Source organism: Corylus avellana, chromosome 3, assembly GCF_965113065.1.
Source record: "Corylus avellana chromosome 3, dhCorAvel1.hap1.2, whole genome shotgun sequence".
NCBI lineage: Eukaryota > Viridiplantae > Streptophyta > Magnoliopsida > Fagales > Betulaceae > Corylus > Corylus avellana.
Genome location: NC_142492.1, coordinates 2979943 through 2994694, shown reverse-complemented (window position 1 = coordinate 2994694; position 14752 = coordinate 2979943). Strand labels below are relative to the sequence as shown.

At 35.1% G+C, this 14752-nt stretch overlaps 3 protein-coding genes across 3 annotated transcripts; 1 reads left to right on the top strand and 2 right to left on the bottom strand.

Annotated features, from left to right (window-relative positions):
- Positions 1 to 3845: 3845 nt before the first annotated feature.
- Positions 3846 to 5245, bottom strand: LOC132174541 (uncharacterized). The gene is made up of 3 exons (XM_088514131.1): positions 5147 to 5245; positions 4325 to 5002; positions 3846 to 4088 (listed from the first exon to the last, which is right to left on the bottom strand). Exons 1-3 carry the CDS (start codon positions 5243 to 5245, stop codon positions 3846 to 3848), a joined length of 1020 nt encoding a protein of 339 aa, XP_088370257.1.
- A 1875-nt stretch (positions 5246 to 7120) lies between these two features.
- Positions 7121 to 7609, bottom strand: LOC132174542 (2S seed storage albumin protein-like). Its single transcript, XM_059586180.1, has one exon. It carries the CDS (start codon positions 7607 to 7609, stop codon positions 7163 to 7165), a length of 447 nt encoding a protein of 148 aa, XP_059442163.1. The 3' UTR covers positions 7121 to 7162.
- Positions 7610 to 9874: 2265 nt separating this feature from the next.
- Positions 9875 to 13120, top strand: LOC132175731 (protein translation factor SUI1 homolog 2). Its single transcript, XM_059587757.2, has 5 exons — positions 9875 to 9997; positions 11333 to 11424; positions 12189 to 12394; positions 12499 to 12552; positions 12823 to 13120. The coding sequence occupies exons 2-5, from the start codon at positions 11382 to 11384 to the stop codon at positions 12865 to 12867; spliced, it is 348 nt and encodes a 115-aa protein (XP_059443740.1). The 5' UTR covers positions 9875 to 9997; positions 11333 to 11381; the 3' UTR covers positions 12868 to 13120.
- The last annotated feature ends 1632 nt before the right edge of the window (positions 13121 to 14752 follow it).

Here is a 14752-nt window from a genome sequence, read left to right as displayed (position 1 = left end):
TTTATAGTGGATTTTGGGGTGTGCATGTAAACTACGTGTAAGGAGAGATGCTCAGGCTCGTTTTGGCTTGTCCGCGGGGTGGCTATGCGTGGTCTGCTGGCTGCATTCATGCTCCCACGTAGGCTACTATAGGGACACATGTATTTTTTTCTAGATTTTTTATTTATTTATTTATTTTATGTTTTTATTATAGGGACACATGTATTTTTTTAATGTGGTACTTTGACAGTCAAACGAAAGTTCGGGCTAACTAGGGGTTTATTTGCCATTTAAGCTTACTATGAGGAGTACTTGTAAGTCACTTTTTAAATCTTGAAGACCTTATTCCAAAGCAACCACATAAATTAATTCTGCATTTTTTCTAAATTTTAAAACACTATCAATCAAAATATATGCTGACCTATTTTCTTTTTTCTTTTAAATAATTTTTTATCTTTTGCTTCTTGAAATTTATACGTGATTTGTAAGAAAGTTGTATGGAAATGAACAGCAAATATACAATAAACGTAAAAAAAAAAAAGCATTTCTCATAAAATCTCAATTAGTTTTGAGAAGAATTATATAATTCTAGTTTTGTTTGTCTTTGGGAATTCAAAGCATGATATATGCATCACATCGATCAGCAGATAATTAGTCGAGCATTTGAATGTTAGTAGAATTATCTGCAACAACATTTGAATCTGCTCTGTTTAACTGTCGACCATAAACTGGTTTGGCTTGATCTTCAACTGTACTGCTCCAACTGTTTCATTGTCTGGACTATCTCTAACTGTTTTTTTTTTTTTTTTACTATGACAGGTGGTGTTCATGCATGGTACTTGGTAAGGATCCTCGCCTTTGCATGTAAGTTATCAAATGTGGGATTCAATATGTTGTGGATGAATGAAAAACAGAGAAAATGAAGAACAGAGTATGCGAGCACAGAAAGTATTCTTTGGTTGAATCACCAAGATTTCTGTATTAATCAATAAAAAATGTACAGAAGAGTATTTATACAAAAGACTTTGCTTAAAAATACACTCAACTAATAATAAACTTCTCCACTACGTTTCAGCTAATCAAACACATGTTTAATTCTAATCTAGCACATGTGTTCCAATACAGCTCATGCCAGCTAATTTAACACATGTTTCATGTGTATTCCAATACCCCCCCTCAAGATGAACAATGTATATTAATAATGTTCATCTTGGATAGAAGTGTTTGAAAAACATCAGAACCAAGAGCCTTAGTGAACAAATTAGCTAGTTGATTAATAGAAGAAACATGAAGTGTTCAAACTAGGCCAAGTTGGATCTTTTCTCGCACAACATGGCAGTCAATTTCAATATGTTTAGTCCTCTCGTGGTAAACAGGATTAGCAGCTATATGAAGAGCTGTTTTACTGTCATAGAATAAAAGAGCAGCTTGAGGATGAGGAATCTGAAAATTCTTGAGCAAATGAAGCAGCCAAGTTAACTCACAACAAGCAGCTGCCATAGAACGATATGTAGCTTCAGCTGATGATCTAGAAATTGTGGTTTGCTTCTTAGACTTCCAAGAGATTAATGAATCTCCTAAGAAAACACAAAAACTAGATACTGATCTTTTGGTGTCTGGACAACCAGCCCAATCAGAGTCACAAAAAGCCTTTAAATGAAGAGTTGAAGATGCTCGAAAGAAAATCCCTTGGCCAGGAGCTGCTTTGATGTATCTGAGAATTCTATATGCAGCATCAAGGTGAGGCTGCCGAGGAGCTTGCATAAACTGACTCAAAGGTGGACTGAATATGTTAAATCAGGCCTAGTGATTGTGAGATAGAGCAGCCTTCCAATCAACCTTCGATACATTGTAGGATCATCAAGTAAGGCTCCATCCATAGCAGAAAACTTGGTATTAGATTCCATAGGAAATTTGGAAGGCTTTGCAGCTAAATGACCAGCATCACTGAGAATATCTAGAGCAAATTTTCTTTGACATAGTGAAATCCCATGAGAATTTCGAGCAATCTCCAACCCAAGAAAAAACATCAAAGGACCCAAGTCTTTCAACTTTTAAACTGAGTGTTCAAAAACACAATCAAATCTGCTATAGCTTGACCATCATTGCTAGCTAGAACTATGTCATCAACATAAACTAAAAGGGCCATAAAAGAAGAACCTGTGGACTTAGTAAACAATGAATAATCGGCTTTGGATTGAATGAACCCGTGAGCAAGCAGAATTGAGGAAAATTTACTGAACCATTGTCGAGAGGCCTGTTTTAGACCATATAAAGACTTGTTCAAACGACAAACCATATTGTCTCCCTTGGTGCCAAAGCCAAGAGGTAGTTTCATATACACTTCTTCATCTAGATCTCCATGCAAAAATGCATTGTTTACATCTAGTTGATGAAGCTCCCAATTATTGATTGCTGCCAATGCAAGTAAACACCGGACTGTGGTGAGTTTAGCCACTGGAGAGAAGGTTTCAAAGTAGTCCAAGCCTTCACATTGAGTGAATCCTTTGGCTACAAGTCTGGCTTTGTACCTTTCAACTGACCCATCTGCTTTGTGCTTCACCTTGTAAACCCATTTACACCCAATAGCAACTTTGTTAGGAGGTAAAGACACAAGAGTCCATGTATTATTATCTTCAAGAGCTTTGATTTCAGCTTGCATTGCTTCACGCCAACATGCATGTTGAACAGCTTGGTAATAATATTGTGGCTCAACATGTGTTGAAACCGAAAGAAGATAATGTTTATAAGAAGGGGATTTATCATATGAAATGACAGATGAGAGATTATAAGGAATACCTGAATCTATTGGATGAATGCTTTGAGGTGATAAGGATGAAGTAGTTGCCATTTGACAATGAAAATGTTGTAAGTAACTAGGCTTATGTTTAATCCTAGATGATTTTCTGATGGGAATACTAGGAACATGTGTACTACGAACAGAATCCAAATGTGTTTCATAATTATTGGGTTCAGAAACATCATTAGAAATAGAAAGAACAGGATTATTAACAATTTCAGTAAAATGGTTTGGAATAGAAATAGAATTATCATCGTAATTTGGAATAGGAGTTGGAAGAACAGTGTTATGATGTATAATATGAGAGAGTTTAAAGTTTGGATGATAGGGAAAAACACTTTCATGGAATATAACATCACGAGAAATAAAAATTGTTTTAGTGGACAAATCAAACAATTTATATCCTTTGATGTTATATGGATATCCAATGAAACACATGGCTTTGCTCTTGAATCAAACTTAGATCGATTTCTAGTGAGAGTTGAAGCAAAACACAAACAACCAAATATTCGAAGATGAGAATAATTTGGAGGAGTTGAAATCAGACACTCATAGGGTGTTTTGTTAGACAAAATAGGAGTAGAAATTCTGTTGATTATATGAACAGCAGAAAGAATACATTCACCCCAAAAAATGAGTGGCAGATTAGCTTGAAATCTTAGAGCTCGTGCTACATTTAACAAGTGTTGATGTTTTCTTTCAACTATTGAGTTTTGTTGAGGTGTCTCAACACAACTCAATTGATGAATGATGCCTTTGGATTGGTAAAAATCAGATAGCTGGAATTCAAGACCACTGTCACTTCGAATGCATTTGACTTTAGATTCAAATTGGGTTTCAATCATATGAACAAAAGATTTAATCAAATTTCTGGTTTGAGACTTAGCAACCATTAGATGAACCCAAGTGAATCTAGAATAATCATCTACTATGGTGAGAAAATATTTAACACCATTAAAAGGATTAGTATAAAAGGACCCCAAATGTCACAATGCAGCAAATCAAAAGCTTTATTAGAAACCAAATAGCTTACAGGAAAAGGTAATCTTTGTTGCTTAGCCAAAGGTTAAATAGTACAACACTTATTGGAGTCAACAGATATGCTAGAATCTAATTGACTTAGAAGCTTAAGGCGTGAAGAAGACAAATGACCTAAACGGTAATGCCATACATCTGAAGAAACATTCTTAACAGAAAGACTAACGACAGGAATTGAAGTGCTTGATGCAGGTTGTACTGGTTTATTGACCAAATAGAACAAGCCTTCATGTTCTTTACCCACTCCAATCATTCTCCAAGTCAACAGGTGCTAAATAAAACAGAAATCAGCAAGAAAAATGAGACAACAAGAGAGATTTTTAGTTAGTTTACTTGCTGAAATGAGATTGAAAGTGAAAGATGGAACACAAAGCACATTGGTTAAAATGAATGAAGCAGAAATTTGAACTGTGCCAACATGTGTAACTGAAACAAATTGACCATAGGTAGTTTTACAAATTTAGAAACAGCTGATGTAATTGTAGTAAGAAAAGAAAGGGAACAAACCATATGGTCAGTAGCACCTGTATCTATAATCCATGGATTGTTTTCAAATTGGGAGGCAACTTGAAAAGATGAAATGGATGAGAAAACAGAGTGCGGAGATTGAATTGGAAAGAAGGTACCTGACATCTGAGACACTAGGTGACTCTGATGTTCACCTACTTGAATGACTGGTGGAGCCATATCAGACTTTGGCTGCAGCAAAGTAAGCAATTGCTGAATTTGCTCCTGGATGATTGGCAAACTTGCAGGTAGATTGGTTGACAAGTTGCGGGATGACTCAAGATCAGAAACTTGATGAACAGAGTGATTGGCAGCAGGTCTCCCTTTGGTAAATTTGAAACCAGGTGGGAAACCGTGTAGTCTATAACACTTTTCAACAATATGTCCATATACACCACAGTGAGTGCTTGTAGGTCTATCCTTGCGGATGACATTCGATTTACCAAATCGAGTACTCGCATAAGCAGGAGAAGAATTGGAAGATGAAGAAGCAACCTTGACATTATTAACCATCATGGCAGTAGTATTATGAAACATGGAATCAATTGAACCAAAAATCATCCTTTGGCGTTCATCTTGAACAAGCAAGGAGAACACCTTGTTAATAGGTGGAAGTGGATCCATTAACAGTATTTGGCCTCTTACATGAGAAAAGGAGTCATTCAATCTCATGAGGAACTGAAGAATATACTCTTAGTGATGATACTCAGAGAAAGTTTTCACACCACCACAAGTACATTTACCACACAAACAGATTGGTATTTGACGATACATGAGTAATTCATCCCACAATCCTTTGAGAGCTGTGTAGTAAGTGCTTACCGATTGATTCTCCTGAGTAATTGCAGAAATTGCCTTCTGAATTTGGAAGATCCTTGGGCCATTCTGCTGAGAAAAGCGATCACGAAGATCATTCCACATAGTTTATGCTGAATCAACAGAAATGACACTGGTTGCAATTTCCTTCGTCACAGAATTGATGAGCCAAAAAAGAACCATATTATTGCAACGTGTCCATGCGAAGTAATCTGGATCAAAAGGCAGTGGTTTTGGCAGTTGACCATTGATGAACTGAAGCTTGTTTTTCGCAGTCAAGGCCATGGTCATGGATCTAGCCCATGTGTAGTAGTTTTCTCTATTGAGTGGAGAGGAAACAATCACCGAACCAGGACTGTCACCATGGTGAAGAAACAATGGATTTGAATCCATTGCAGAGTTAACAGAAGTTGAAGAAGTTGAAGAATTCGAAAAATTTGACTCCATGGAACAAGATGAAGCCATGATTGCAAAAAAAAATCAAGAAGAAATCTGAATAGAATGGAATGAACACAGAAGAAAATTGAGCTAAAAATGCTTTGATACTATATCAAATGTGAGATTCAATATGTTGTGGATGAATGAAAAACAGAGAAAATGAAGAACAGAGTATGCGAGCACAGAAAGTATTCTTTGGTTGAATCACCAGGATTTCTGTATTAATCAATAAAAAATGTACAGAAGAGTATTTATACAAAAGACTTTGCTGTAAAAATACACTCAACTAATAATAAACTTCTCCACTACGTTTCAGCTAATCAAACACATGTTTAATCCTAATCCAGCACATGTGTTCCAATACAGCTCATGCCAGCTAATTTAACACATGTTTCATGTGTATTCTATAAGTTACGTGGAACGTGGGAGGGTAATGGTTCCTTTTGGCTTTTAGATGGGGTGGCGATGCCTGGTATAAATAATGGATGTTTGCTTGTTTCAATTCCACGTAGAGTTTCTTGCGAAAGCTGCCATCAAATATGTTTGTTTTCTTTTGAAATTAATTGCTTTGTTTATTACAAGAATTACAGAAAGCTTAGGTGGCCTTGGGCACTCATGTTGCCAAGTATGTGGTACATCCGTACATGCATTTGTTATTTTTTTTTTTTTTAATTCATGTCTTACAGTTGTTTGAAACTCCTTTGATATGTTTCGAGACATGGTTATATTTCTCAAACATGTTCTTAATTACCATTTTTCACCAGTCTTTAACTTTCCCACATATTTTGAGCTAGAAAAAAGTAAGGTTAGCGGTACCACCTCGTCGTCCGGAAAACATTCGAATGGTAAGATTTTTCTTTTACGTTTTTTAGGAAGTAGTCCCCATTTCAAGAAAAACATTTCCAACTAGATAAAATTCGGATAAAAATGTGGTATCTCTAACATTACTCACGTAGAAATATTAATGAATTTTATTGTCAGTATTTTTAGTAATTCAAAGGGTAAATGTGAGCAAATTTTTACATATAGGACGATTTTGAACACTTCACCCACTTATAATATATATACTGGTGTGACATCTATCATCCAAACGGCAAAGCATTGGAGATCCGAATATAATCCTTTAACCAATGCTTTGATGATAAAAGACCATATCCACTAGTAACTAGTTATTTCATATTCATTCAAGAATTGGTAAGTGCTGTCTCCATATTCATTCCAAATTGATCGTAGTTCTATACATGCAAGCAAGAAAGATTTTTTTTTTTTTTTTTCCCAACAAATGCTTGTACAGAACACTACTTGAACAGCTCGTGATGTTCATATGATCAATCGATTGCATAATTGATTGATCTTATCGTTTGCAAATATTTAATTATAAGATAATTAAGCAAGTAAACTAATTAAGAAAGTAATTAATTAAGAAGCATTTTGTTTTTATTCAAAAGAGACAATCTACAAAGCCTCAAACTAAACTGCGCATGCAGATACTAGTCATCAGTACACGATCATGTGCTTGCTTATTATATATATATATATATATAGAGAGAGAGAGAGAGTACGTGCACATGCATGGCCTCCTCTCTAGAACAATGAGAAGCGAATCTCACAGCGCTGGGGGCCGAGGCGGCATTGGTTTGGCAAATCCCTAGCACTCTCCATAATCTCCTGCATTTCCTCACCCCGGACCTGACCCAGCTGCTGCATCACCGCCTGCCTCAACCCCTCACATCGGCACCGCTCGTCCATCTGCCACAGCTGTTGGCAGCACTGCTGGAAATCCTGCTGCTGCTGCTGGTTGCCGTCTTCGTACCTCCCGAACTGGCTTTGCTGCCTCATAAACCGCTGGCACCAGTTGAGATTCTGCAGGCGATGAAACTGCTCGCGGCAGCTCACGCCTCGCCGCCCCTGCTGGTTCTCGATGTCCTCATCGATGTTCACGGTTGCTATGGTGGTGCGGAAGGCAGCCGCATGCGCTACCAACAAAAGGGCTGCAAAAAGAGCTGCTAGCGTTGCGAGCCTTGCGACCATTGCTATGATTTGTATGAAACAGTACTTTGGAATTATGTTGTGAATGGTTTGATGAAACTCTAAGGTGGGAGAGTAGTGGTGGGTATTTATAGTGGATTTTGGGGTGTGCATGTAAAGTACGTGTAGGTTTCTATGCAAATGCTGTCAACTTTGCTTGGGATGAAGTGAAATAGATAGCATATTAAAGTCAAAAAAAAAAAAAAAAAAAAGTGAAAAGATTTACTCTTAATTAGTCATAATTTGGAGTTATATTTATGATATTTTTAGGAGAAATCCTTATAATCTACGCAAAGATGTGAATGTCGTTATATATATATATATATATTTCATTGGGTGGAATTTGAAAGGTCAAATTTATGATTTTTTATGATGTGGGCTCAACATATATCAAAACTCTTCTGTTTAATTGATGAAGAGACTTAAATTTAGAAAACGTAAACATGAACATTGACACATAATTAATAATGAGAAAACTCGTATCTCCATATATCATCAAATGGAATTATCCAAAGGATATACAGCAAATTATATAAAGAAGAAAGCATTGGTCAAGTAATTCTCTTCTTTTCATGAGCATACTTGTACTATAATAATAACATTATGACGTACGCATAAACTTATTAAATGGGTCTCCATATGATCCTAATCTTTTTACTACTTATTGTAATTGTTATTTGTTAAAAAATAAAAATAAATAAATAAATCTTACTTACCAAATTTATTTGAGATTTGTCAAATTAGTGATTATTAAAAACTGAGAGAATGAAGAGCAACAGCCGTGTTAGAAATATAATACACAACGGAATATAAATTTCAGTACCCTTTTCAATAATTCTTATCGAAATAAAATTTTATTATATATATAACATTGTTCTACTTGCGTCATCAAGAGGTAGTTTAATCGGCTGGAAACCACATTTCATGAAGCGCGCGCCGAGGTCAAATCCCCCCTCCACCTTCTCTTGTATGAACATATTAAAAAAAAAAAACAAACAAACATTATTTTAGCTACTTGCCTTCTCCATATTTTCTTCTCTCCATAGTGGAACACGCTTCTAAAATGATACCCACGAATACACACGCATGCATCTTGTTGGTAAGGAAAGCAATTAGTGGCCCATCCACTAATAAAAGTTATAAAATTGATCACAACTTGGAGGAGAAAATAGATTCTGTAGTCACACTCGTTGAAATTCCTGCACCAAACCAGTGGATGCTATTGAAAATTGAAACAAGTGGAGAATCATATTTGCCCAAGAAAAAGAAAGAAAGTAAAGAACCATATTCCTTTTGTAATTCACATGTTATCTTCTTACAAAGATGTTTTGAGTGGTAAGTAGCCATCCCATCTTGTGGTATATATAGTTCTTTGTAATAAGAGATGGAAATTAATAACTGGAATTTCTTTTAGCTAAATAAATCTTATAAATATAAGTGTAATCTATCATCAAGAAGAACGATGTTGTATAGTTAATATTTTTTTAAGTCTTAATTATTATTTTTAGATAAAAATTTATGATTTTATTATATTAGCTATTACCACTTTTATTTATCTACAATTTATCATTTTATTGATTATCATGTTTTAAAATAAAAGAAATATTATTGTAATCAAATATTGAAAAAATATTATAATACGATCTTCAAGCCGCCAATTCTAACACCCCATCTATTGGGTCTGGTCATTCCTTTGACTCATTCCCAATAGTTTATAAGATTTTTATTTTTTATTTTTTTAAGAATTTCCGTCCTTTTGTTTGTTTTCCTTTTTGTTGTAATTTTCCTTTCTCCTTTTTTTCATGTTGAATTAAAAAAAAAAAAAAAAAAAAAGCCACAGACATTCCCATTTATATAACTATTTTCTATTGAGAGAGGATTTTTAGCACACCGACCTGCTTGAATAATAAACACGTCAGTGTTAAAATATTATATTATATTATTTTATTTACTGTTTAAATATTATTTTAATAATATTTTAACACCTGCGTGCTTACTGTTTAAGCATGCCAGTATACCAAAACTTACTATTCCTTTTTTATTTTAGACGGATAGAAATTTTCTTAATATTAAGTTGGAGGATTTTTTCAAAGAAATTCAATTTATAAAATTATTATTTATTTGTTGGGCACGTAAGATACACTTTTTTTCTGGTAGTTATCACATCGTAATTAAAAACAACTTTTCATATTGTAAAGGAGACGTGACGAATTTATAAACCGGCCGGTTGGATTCATTTAAGACACCTATTCGCTTCATTTTTCTCTCTCGCCAAACAGACTTGAGAAAGACCGAGAGAGAGAGAGAGAGAGAGAGAGCTCTGACTTATCCGCTTTAGGGTTTCCTTCACTTATCGACTCTCAATCTCGGAACCCTAAAGCTTCGGATCAGGTATTGTAATTCTTCGCGATCCGATGATATATTCCATCGACGTTTTGGGTTTTCAATCTGTGTTATTTTGATAATTAGTTCTCCTTGGAAAGAATGGATTATTTTGCCAAATGTGTAGCCTTTTGATAATCGTATTCGTCTTTCTTTTTTTTCCTATCCTTTTTTGACTGAATTTTGTGTCTTTAGTATCTAAATCTTTGCAACTTTCTGATTAGGGTCTTGTTCTGGTTTTAATATGGCGCAGAAATTTTATTATTTACTTTATATATAATACAGGTTAGGTAGTTTGTGACACCTTGTTGGCAGATCAAGTAAATCTTTTATCTTTAACGGATTCTGGATGCTAATTTGAAGTAAAATTTTGGCTAATTTTATGGCTTTTGATTTGCTCTGATGGTATGGAGTTGAGATTTCTGGCTGCCTCAAGCGTCAGACACTTTTTTTTTTTTTTTTTTGGTTTTTAAATTGAAGAAAGAGAAATATTAAAGAGAAATTCAAATTTGAGGTATTAGCACTAAATTTAGGATGATAAAATTCATTTTAAGTGATATCATCCCTAAAGGGTTAATCTTCCACCCTTAGGTTTTAGTTTTAAATCCAAAAATAAATTTTGATGCATTAGAAACTAAATATTAACTCATAAAAATTTAACAAAAAAAAATCTAACATAACTAGGAAGAGAGATTTTTCTACATTTTTTTTTTTTTTTAGTAAAGCCACATCAGATTTTGGCAGACACTTGTCTGACTCTTGGCAGCCAAATAGCAGGACTCGATGGTATGACCCTTTGGATGTTGTTGTTTTAGGAGTTAACGTCACGTGAGTAAACCTTTGTTAGTTGGTGTATCTTGTTTTCAGATTTTTGTCACATAATCTTCATTTTTGTCTGCCAATTTTCGTGTTTATTCTTGGTCAATTAGTAATTGGGATTACTAGTATTAGTAGAGCAATTTAGGGAATTTGGTCTGTTGCGATGTTTGACAAGGATTGCTTACTTGAATATTTCCTATCGATGGGGTTTATTGGATAGAATAGATTGTAGTTTGTATGGGTTACTTATAATATGAGTTCTATTTTTTGGCACCCTAGTCTTTTTTAAGGGGAAGAAGGAATTTCATAATCAAAGCATTCCCTCCTCTAGTCGTTGCAGGTGTGTTTGATGGTTTTTGCTATACATAGCTGGTACAGTTGATGTGAGATAAGATGTGTACATCAAATTTATAAAGTGATCGGTGTATAACCTTTCAGTGTTTACTAAAAAATGTTGTATATTACATTTATGCATTTGCTTCATCATCTATTGTTAGTCTAACATGGTTTCACCTTGTAATTCAGGTCTGAGCATTGAAGTTATTAGGCCGTTCTTTTTATTCAGCCAAGTTTCATGTCTGAACTCGAAGTCGACGTCCAAATTCCCACTGCCTTTGGTATGTTTGCTTTTCTTCTTGACTTGTTTTTGCATTTATGAATAATGTCACATGATTTGCGCATGACAGTCACATTTGTGTGTTATTTTCCTTCCCTAATTGAAAAACCATAATGCACATATGAATTGATAGGATAATAGACCTATATAAGAAAATCTGAAGTAGAACTTCACTCCCATTATCATCGTTGAAGAGTTTTTGTTGCTTCCCATTGGACCTCTCATTGGAAACCTATTGCTTCTCAGAAGAAGTATTGAGGGTCTGCCTTTGCTCCTTGTTTCATCATTTGTCTGTTTCATGACTTTGTCTGTCAAATGGTCATCTTGCTCTTCTCCCTCGATGCCTCCTTGCTAGGATGCGATTTTTCTACGTTAGTCAATTTGGTTGCTTCCAACCCTGGATCTTTTTATGTATTCAGAATTGGACAGTAACTGTATACACCAAAATGCGATCCTTGACAAGTTGGACAAGTCAGGAGCTGAGTCCATGGTGGCTGGCACCAGTTATCACATGGTAACAAAATCAGAAACTGACGTGTGAAGAGATACAATGATCAATAGAAGTTGACTGTTTTTACCCTTTCTTACAACCACTGAAAACGGCGGCTGGAAGATTTAATTTTTTGTGAGTTGGGGGTTGGTAGGAGCAGTGGGAAGGGAGGTTTTACTTGTTCTGTCCCCTCCCCCAACAGAGATGCTCTTCTCTCTGTCTTCCTTGAATGGGATTCTAACTAGTTTGTTGTTGTTATGGGGTGTGTATTACAGATCCGTTTGCTGAGGCAAATGCTGACGACTCTGGTGCTGGGTCAAAAGAGTATGTGCACATTCGTATACAGCAGCGGAATGGTAGGAAGAGCCTAACAACTGTGCAGGGGTTGAAGAAAGAATACAGCTACAACAAGATACTTAAGGACCTTAAGAAGGAGTTTTGCTGTAATGGTACAGTTGTCCAAGACCCAGAACTAGGACAGGTGGGTTTGAAACCTAGATGATACCTCCTGTGCTTGGTTTGCCTCCTTTAAATTTGGTTATTCTTGTGTGTTCTGCAAATTCTAATTTTGTTTGTGTTGTACAGGTTATTCAACTTCAAGGTGATCAGCGGAAGAATGTCTCCACCTTCCTTGTCCAGGTAAAACACTCGATTACTCCGCTGGAGGAGGTTAAAGACTGATTGTCTCACTATTAGTTATTTTGTTTTGTGTTGGATTGAATAGCTTATCCAAATCATACTTAAACCCTTTTTTTCTTTATTCCTCATCTCATTTGTTTATGGAATGCATACACTTGTTTAACTGATGGATATTGTGATTTTAGTTACTTAGTTGTTGGAGTTTTAACATTAGCATGATTCAGATTTCAATCTCTTATTTCTTTTCTGTTGTTATTTTATGGAGAACAGGCTGGCATTGTGAAAAAAGAACATATCAAGATTCATGGTTTCTGAGCTGCGTCAAAAGAAAGCTGTGCATGGTTCATGCCCTCTCATAATTTGGAGCCAGACATGTTATCCGGCTTTTAGTATAAATCGTGCTATTATGTTATCTTAAGGGTCTACTGTGTTGGCTACTCCCGTGTGTTTGTGGTGTGTTCTAGTTTTCAAGCTTGTGTGTTTGTGTAATGTGTGATGATTATGAAACACTTTAGTACTACTTGTGTCTTGGTCCTCAATAACAATCACTGTCAAAGATTTGGTGTCTTGTTTTGTCTTTGCGTAATCTGGGGTCATATTGCTCATTGTTTTCGGTCACAACTCACAAGCAACATGATAAGTATGGCTGTAATGCATCTACTTGTTAAAATTATTCTCATTCTTGGAAAGAATTAGGTTGGACGGTGATATACTTAGGAAAAAAAAATGAAGTACGTCTCCGTGACCATGGAGGGGTAATGAAGGGACGGAGGTATACTTCATAGTCCTTCAAGGCCACGGATATATATAGATTATTTGTGTTTTCTTTTTTGGGAAATTTTTTATTTTGAAGCACAAAATTGATATTTCATAAGTATTTTATTAAAAAAAATAATCTATTTAATAAAGTCTTTTATCATAGGAATTAAAAGCTTTCATCACAAGGATCTATTCAATTTAAATTTAAATTAAGTAAAAAATAAACTTCTTGTTAAAAAGTGAAAATATGAGTAATTTCGGTTTTTTTCCCCCCTTAATGTAGAGCCAAGTATACTCGAGCTTTTCCCAGAGAGTTGTTTTACTTTCTTTATCTTTTTATCTTTTTATTTATTTTTTAAGTAAGTGTAGGAAGAATTTAAACTGCTTCCAACTCATTCGTTGGATCAACTACACCTCCGTTGAGTGTTGAATTCCTTACGTCCACTCCAACTGAGGAGTGAGACTAGTGAGTTGCTTGCTAATAAAATTTTAATTAACTAATTAATTTTTATTTTTATTATTATTTTTTGTTCAAATATTGCCTCCATCATTATTCATATTCAATTAAAATAGTTCATGTGTTTTGTGATCATACACGTTAAAGTTTAAGTTTTTGAGATAAGCGGTGACTTAAAGCTTACTTCTTAGACAGATTGTTAGATTGGAAAGTCTTTTAGTGAACTATAATCTAGCATGTTGAGACAATACTCAGCCAAAAAGCTTAGGTCTATGAGTTTGGATGTTGAGACGCTATTCAACCAAAAAGCTTAAGTCTATGGGTTTCACCTTAATCTGTGCTCATTTTGCTTCTGTAACCGCCTTGAGCAACCTCTTGAGAGGACCGGGTCATTTATTTGACCAATTTCCTACCTTTTATAATTATTGTCGCACTGCTTTTGTTTGTTTTGGGTTTGTTATTAGGGAGCACACCTCATTTTCATTTTTAGAATTACCCACTTCTTCTTCCTTTCAAAACAAACGCGAGAATAATCTTATCATGTAGCCCTTTCCTTCATTCAATAAAAAAAAAAAAAAAAAAAAAAAAAAAAAAACCACTCAAACTTCTTATCATCGTTTCAATACGCGACTCAAACCCACTCACACATCTATACGGAACAAATATAATGTAAATTATTGGTACCATCTTTGATGGGTAAGGGATTGTTCTTGGGATTCCGCCATCTTTAGTGGGAGAGAGAACATAAAAAGGCTATATACTGATCAGTACACCCTCCCAACAAACAATGTAGGTGGTGGTAATGGCTTGAGATTCCTGGTACCATTTGGAGAGCTCTCAGTGACATAGGGATGATCAATTCCCAGAAAGGAACTTCCTGTGCATATCCTGATTAAGATAAGAAAAAGAAATTAAAAGTTTGATGAAATCCCTCATTTTCTTGTCCTATGTTCTGTCGTGTGCTCTTTGTTTACTAAGATAAAT

Excerpts from the sequence above, each read along its gene's own strand:
- LOC132174542 (XM_059586180.1), bottom strand. The coding sequence starts at position 7,609 with ATGGTCGCAAGGCTCGCAACGCTAGCAGCTCTTTTTGCAGCCCTTTTG.
- LOC132174541 (XM_088514131.1), bottom strand. The coding sequence starts at position 5,245 with ATGTGGAATGATCTTCGTGATCGCTTTTCTCAGCAGAATGGCCCAAGG. Across the intron at positions 5,003-5,146 it reads TTACTCAGGAGAATCAATCG|TTCCTCATGAGATTGAATGA; the intron begins GTAAGCACTTAC and ends TATATTCTTCAG. Across the intron at positions 4,089-4,324 it reads CAGGTGCTACTGACCATATG|CACCTGTTGACTTGGAGAAT; the intron begins GTTTGTTCCCTT and ends TGTTTTATTTAG.
- LOC132175731 (XM_059587757.2), top strand. The coding sequence starts at position 11,382 with ATGTCTGAACTCGAAGTCGACGTCCAAATTCCCACTGCCTTTG. Across the intron at positions 11,425-12,188 it reads CCAAATTCCCACTGCCTTTG|ATCCGTTTGCTGAGGCAAAT; the intron begins GTATGTTTGCTT and ends TGTGTATTACAG. Across the intron at positions 12,395-12,498 it reads AAGACCCAGAACTAGGACAG|GTTATTCAACTTCAAGGTGA; the intron begins GTGGGTTTGAAA and ends TGTGTTGTACAG.